At 50.7% G+C, this 6,000-nt stretch overlaps 1 protein-coding gene across 3 annotated transcripts in view; it reads right to left on the reverse strand.

Moving 5' to 3' along the window:
- Positions 1–5,073, reverse strand: part of Etv5 (ETS variant transcription factor 5) — a 53,242-nt gene extending 48,169 nt beyond the window's left edge. The window contains exons 1-5 of one of the 3 annotated variants that reach the window (XM_055625127.1): positions 4,986–5,073; positions 1,920–2,042; positions 1,704–1,791; positions 1,542–1,589; positions 1,399–1,449 (exon numbers count right to left, since the gene is read on the reverse strand). In XM_055625127.1, the coding sequence (XP_055481102.1) occupies positions 1,399–1,449; positions 1,542–1,589; positions 1,704–1,791; positions 1,920–1,964 (232 nt within the window). In that variant the 5' untranslated portion in view covers positions 1,965–2,042; positions 4,986–5,073. Of the gene's footprint in view, positions 1–1,398; positions 1,450–1,541; positions 1,590–1,703; positions 1,792–1,919; positions 2,043–2,692; positions 2,708–4,555; positions 4,602–4,985 lie in introns of those variants that run through there. The other 2 variants (XM_055625129.1, XM_055625128.1) reach the window with 2 other exon arrangements.
- Between the last annotated feature and the right edge of the window lie 927 nt (positions 5,074–6,000).

Consider the following 6,000-nt stretch of genomic DNA (forward strand, 5'->3'; position numbering starts at 1 on the left):
CAACTGTCATGGCATTCTGCCTTGAACACCAGGCCTATCATTACAGAATGCTTTAGCTGCTACCTCTGTTCTTTTATCTAACAGATTTAGAATACTCTGCTTTTAAAAAGACCCAGATACTCTCTCTCCCCCAGTGGCATTTTTATACACACATGCACACATGTACCCGAGAGATAAAACAAAGCTGAGAAGAATCTGTTGGTGCAAAATGAGAAATCAAATCCCAGCCTGGCTCAGGTGCTTGCTATTATAAACTATGACTAAGAGACATGAATTTCTCTATGATGCAACTCTCAAGAGAGGCGGCATTCTCCAGACCTCTCTTAAACCTGCTCATTCGCCAGTGACTAATGCTCTCTAGAGCAGCCCTGTGCTGCTCCAATTTCATCAGCCAGCTTTGTCCTTGGTAGCTCTGCCTGGACCATAAAGCCCCCAACGTGTTGCGGACAGCCCAGAAAGATCAGGGCAAAGCTAACCATGCCCTACCAGCATCAGGGGCCATTTGTGGGACTCCTCACTGCATTTACTCTCTTAAGGAACAAGCACTCAAAGACACTTGAGAAAAAGGCTTTACTTTACACAACAGTGGGTTCTAACAACCACATGAAAATCAAGTCATTCTGTGGGCACCCTTCCCCAGCTTGGAACAAAACTGACATGTTAGGTGGAACCACAATCGATAGGAATTTTCTGTCAAGTTTGCACCTTTGTGCCTTTCAAAGGAAAAAAATGTCAGATTCATCACTGGCTTTGCCTTAATTTATAACTTTTTTTCCCCCAACGCTAGTGACAGGCAAGACACGTTCTACACCAGAGCTATATCCTCAGCCCAAAGAATTAATTTATAAAACAAAACAAAAAGCATTTGAAGAAAAAAAAATATGATTAAGAGGCACTTGGGCTGGAGAGACGGTTTAGAGCACTTGCTGTTCTTCCAAGGACCTGAGTTTGGTTTCCAGCACCCACAAAACGCTAGTCACAACAACCTGTAAATCTAGTTCCTGGGGTTATGACACCCTCTTCTGGGCTCTGCAAGTACCTACACCCCACACGTTTGTTTGTGTGTGCGTGTGTCCAACCCAGGCAAATCTAAAAACAAGCATATGTTTGCCACAAGATCTTAGCTAGTATACTAATTTAAAATTCTGGAGTTCAAGCTATTAAGGTGAAAAGAAATTTTACTGAAATTACATTGAGTATATCTTGCCTTCAACAGAACCAGAAAGTGTTTCAATAAAGAATGAAACAGAAGTCTTCAGGACTAACCCTGGATTATTAAAATGCATGCATACCACTGCCCAAATCTTCTGGCTCTCACTGAAGTGTACATTCTAAATAGGAATGCTCCAAGACCAAACAATTTCAGAGTAAATGTGTCACCAATAGAAAGGTACTTACAGTTATCAGACTGAAAATCTGGGACAAATTGTTCATCATCAGGAACTTGAGCTGGAAAGAGATTTCTGTTTTAGATCTTTGTGTTTTACTAAAAGGCACAGTAAAATGTTTTACATGGAAAACAGGACAGTCAAGAAACTTGCCTTCAGCTAACCAAGCCTCTTGAAGTTGGCTAAGATCCTGAAACAACTCTGTAAAAATAAGAAAAAAAGAAAAAAAAAAAAAAAACAGACTCAAAATGGGGCTAGTCCTCATGCTAAGGAGAAGCGTTAAGGGAAGCATAATGCAGGGAGAGCTCCATTTACCTTCAGAATCATGAGCCAGATCTGTGTCCAAAAACTTCCTCTTTCTGTCAATCACAGGTCGCCCTCGACATTCCTCCGACCGAGATTTCTGAAAAGAGGCCAGCGAACGAAGATTCAAATGCAGAAAAGAGGTGCAAAGGGGCCCGCCCACTTCTCCAGGAAGAAGTCCTCTCCAAGGAGGAGATCAAGGACCAAACAGCACAGAAGCCAACTCACCCCTGGGACCATAAAGGGGACTTGCTGATCACAAAACCCGTCCATGGTGTTTGCAAAGTCTCTGATGCCACTCTGAAAGGCTTCAGCATTGAGTAGCTTCTTGGGGGTGGTGAAGAGATCCTCCTGTAACAGGAATTTGGGAGACGTGAACTGTGGTGGGATGGAGTTTCATAGTCCCCTTCCCCCTTCCCCTCTTTGATGTCCCTAAAGCCTACTCAAGAATGCTTATCTAACACACAATTTAGTACTGCCTGCCTACCTGTCTACTACAAAAGCCCAAACCAACCAACCAACCAACCAACCAAACAAACAAATCCCTTAACTGACTCTCACTGTAAATGTCCTTCCAGGACATTTGTTCCTTTTTCATTTCTTGATTAAGTTCTGTCACTGTGCTTGATAAGAACTAGGTAAACTAGGTATAAGTATTCTAAATTATTGGCAATTAAGAGACATATGGCTGGGCAGTGGTGGCACACACCTGTAATCACAGCACTTGGGAGGCAGAGGCAGGCAGATTTCTGTGAGTTCGAGGCCAGCCTGGTCTACAGAGTTAGTTCCAGGACAGCCAGGGCTATTGCATATAGAGAAACCCTGTCTGGAGGGGGGGGGGGGAACAAAACTGAAAAAAGGGGAGGGGTGAGAAAGGAAAGAAACTAAGATGCATTGAGTTTTTCAAAGTCTTCTGTAGGTCTACTTGTAGGTCTATGGCAAAAACACTAAGTACAGTTACAGGAACAAACTGATCAAAAGTAGACTTTCTTCACACACACCTCTTTATTTAAAACCCAAGCCTTCTGTCCAAACAGGTGTATACCTGAAATGACATAAGCATCTCCATGGAAACGTACAAAGATTATCTGCCATCTACTCAACTTCCAAAATAAAATATCTATACAGGCGATAAAGAAAACTCAACTCCACTGCGCATATTTAAGCATCTCCTACCAAAGGTAAAAATGAAACAACAAAAAACCAAAAGAAAAAAAAAAAGAAGAGAAACACAAAAACTTTCAAAGCAAAAAATATTCATGGCAAAAAGGTTCCTTTTCCAACAGTGACATCAAATTTCCAACAAAAACAGTCAAACACTGGTGAAGAGCTGGGCTTGAGAGAAGGTAACAAAAGCAAGAGGAGACACTTTTCCAGTGTGGGAGGGATTAACCAGCAAATTTAGGAGGTGTCACCCTCAGGAACTCTTAATTTTCCAACTAAAAACTCAGTGAAAAACAATGGCAGAGGTACAAGAATTCATTCGCCCAATCCTAAATAATAGAAATGCCTAAATGGCATTTTCTTTGAACTTGTACACAAACTAGGGAACTTTTTTCACAGTAGCCATTTCCATCTGCCTTGTTTTTCACGCTGCGAACACCATATCAAATTTTCATAAGTGAGCAGGGTACATTACAAGAAAACCCTTCACAGCCAGCACTTGGCCCAAGTAATCAGATATTTTCAAAGTCAAAGGAAAGAGTTCACAACTTCCTAGAAAAACACCCCAGCCGGCTTGCCTTCCACACAGTGCAAACATCGTTCAGAATGAGGCCTCTCTCTCCTGAATGTCACCAACCAGAACCCAAACCTGAGAAACCTTAGTACAGTCGAGAGGCATGAAAGAATTGTGGCCTCAGAAATTCTTAAATGTCTGTTGTGGGTAAAGAGGGCAACGCGCAGGAAACCAGAGGGTATAAAATATTTTTAGAATCTCATGGTGCGCAAACGTATCTTTTGAAAAAAAAAAAAAAAAAAAAACAAAAAACTGGTAAAAGAAACTGTCCTAAGAGAATCCAAAAGCAGCATCGAGGATTTTTCTAAGCGGCCCTTAGCGTTCAAGGGCTGGAAACATCGTGTTCAAAGTATCTTTTAAAAAGCCTGCGGGGAAAGCTCGGGTTCATCCTGGAGTTTTAAACCACTTCCTTTGTGTCGTCGTCGTCGCTCAACCCCCCCCCCCCCCCAATCCCGGGTGCCCCCAGGAAAACTTTAACTCGGCGCAACGACCGAACCGAGGCCCCTCCCCGTGGCGCGCAGCGGGCCTGGTTTTATGAATGGGAGAACGAGCCGCGGCCGCCACCGCAGGTAGAGGCTGTAACTAGATCCCTCGCGCCGGGCCCCATTCACAAAACAAGACACACTTCCACCCCATTTCCCAGCCTTCCCATTCATGAAAACCGCTTCAGCGGCGCCCCCGCCCCCACCCCCAGCGCACGCCGAGCCTCCGACGCAGGCCCCTCACCCCAGCGTCTCAGAAGGCAAGCTCAATGCTTCATTCACAAAAAAAAAGGGGGGGGGGAGAACCACAGGGAGCTCGCTCGCAGCCCACGAAAGAAACCTGCTTCATTCATAAAAGTCACCCACATTCAGAAAAAAAAAAATTAAAAAAGAGGTACAGCGCCTGGGCGCTACCGGCCCGCCTCTAATTCACTCCGGATCCCACACGCCCCCTCCCCTCGTCACCCCCCTACTTGCCCCCCCCCCCCACGCAGGCCGGACCCCGGTTCATGCATGAGGCCCCAGCATCGCTCTCGGCCGGTTCGCCACCGGTTCTCCCCCCCACCCCAGGCCGAGACCCAGGCGGCCCCCCGGCCCCCTCAACCCCCACGGGAGGGAGTTTGGCGGCCAAGGGGTCCGCTCACCGGTCTCCAACTTGCCAGGCCCGCAGAAGTTCGGAGCCAGCCCGCACCCGCAGACTGCACATGCCGCTGTCACCGAGCTCTCGGGGTTCTGGAGCAGCACCCCGGAACACTGCTGCCCGCCCCCCTCCCACCCAGGAGTCGCGGAGCGTCTCCTCTCGCGAGCCTCGCGGGGCCCTCGGGGGCCCACAACTCGGCGCCCCGCACCCCGTCCTTGCACCCCGCGCCCCGCACCCGCTCCGACACCGCGGGTGCCTCCTCCGCGAGGTGCGGAAACCCGCTCTCCGCTCGCTCCGGAACCGCTAGCCGCCCCCGCCCGATGCCTCCCCTCCCGGGAACCGAACCGGGCCTCGGGGGGCGGGGGGGGGGCGGATAGTTCGCTCCGGAGTCGCCCCGAAGCGCGACCAGCGGAGGACTGGGAACCAGCCCGCACCTGAGCGGCCGCTCCGCGCGCCCGCCTGCGCGCCTCGGTGGCGGGCCGGGCCGCAGCGATCGGGGATGAGGACCGCTCCGCACGCCGGCCTCCGGACTCTGCGCCGCCCTGCAACCCGCTGCAGCGCCGGCCCGGCCCCCGCCGGCTCCGCCCGCCGCCATTGGCCCGCGGCCCGGAGCAGGCGCGCCGCCATTGGTCCGCGGCCGCCCTCGCGGCTGCCCATCACCTCTTGTTTACCCTGTCTTCAGGCAAATCCAGCGGGGCCGCCCCATCAACTGCCGCGCCCATTGGCCGACGGGCGGCTCCTCCCGACGCCCTCCGAGCTCTGTTTTACATAATTTATGCGCTGGGAGCCGCCGGCCAATCAGCACCGGCTTGTTTATATAATGAATGTGAGGACGTTTTTCATTCATAAAAAACGCGACCCGAGGGGGAGCCGCGCTGAGTCAGTGAAGCTCTTAAAGGGGCCGCTCGCGAGGTTCCCGCTGGCCTCCGCCGGCGCCGCTGCTCCCGCCACCCCCGCGCGGGGCCGCTTGGCGCCAGGCGTTCGCAGCTGCAGCAGCGAGCTAAGTTATCATTTTGGAGCTCAGGCGAGAGGAATTCGTCATTCCGCACACAGAAACTCGCTGACCCGCCCGGGCGTTCGGCCCGTGGAAACACACAAAACGGAAACCGAGCCCTCTAATCTTAGCTACCTTAAACAGAGGCCTTAAATTTCTCTTCACCGGGTTTCCAGGGGAAGGAATAAGCAGCTATCTTCCTTTTAAAACCTGAGCCCCGCCAGATTTCGGTTACCGTTTCGTGTTGGCAAAAGCCTAAGGGCCCGAACCCGGTCGCGGGGAGCTCCGCAGGCAGAAACCCGGTTCGCGGGCCGCAGCGGGCCGGCAGAGGGCCTTGGAGCACAGATCCCTGTGAAACGTGCGTGCGGAGTCAGAACGCTCACTCCCCTCCCCGGGGCTGCTTGTTTTCCGTTTAAGCGTTGAATGCAAGATGGTGTGTTTGCGAATTAGATCCC

This window comes from Psammomys obesus, unplaced genomic scaffold, assembly GCF_907164565.1.
Source record: "Psammomys obesus unplaced genomic scaffold, mPsaObe1.curated_primary_1811, whole genome shotgun sequence".
Lineage (NCBI taxonomy): Eukaryota > Metazoa > Chordata > Mammalia > Rodentia > Muridae > Psammomys > Psammomys obesus.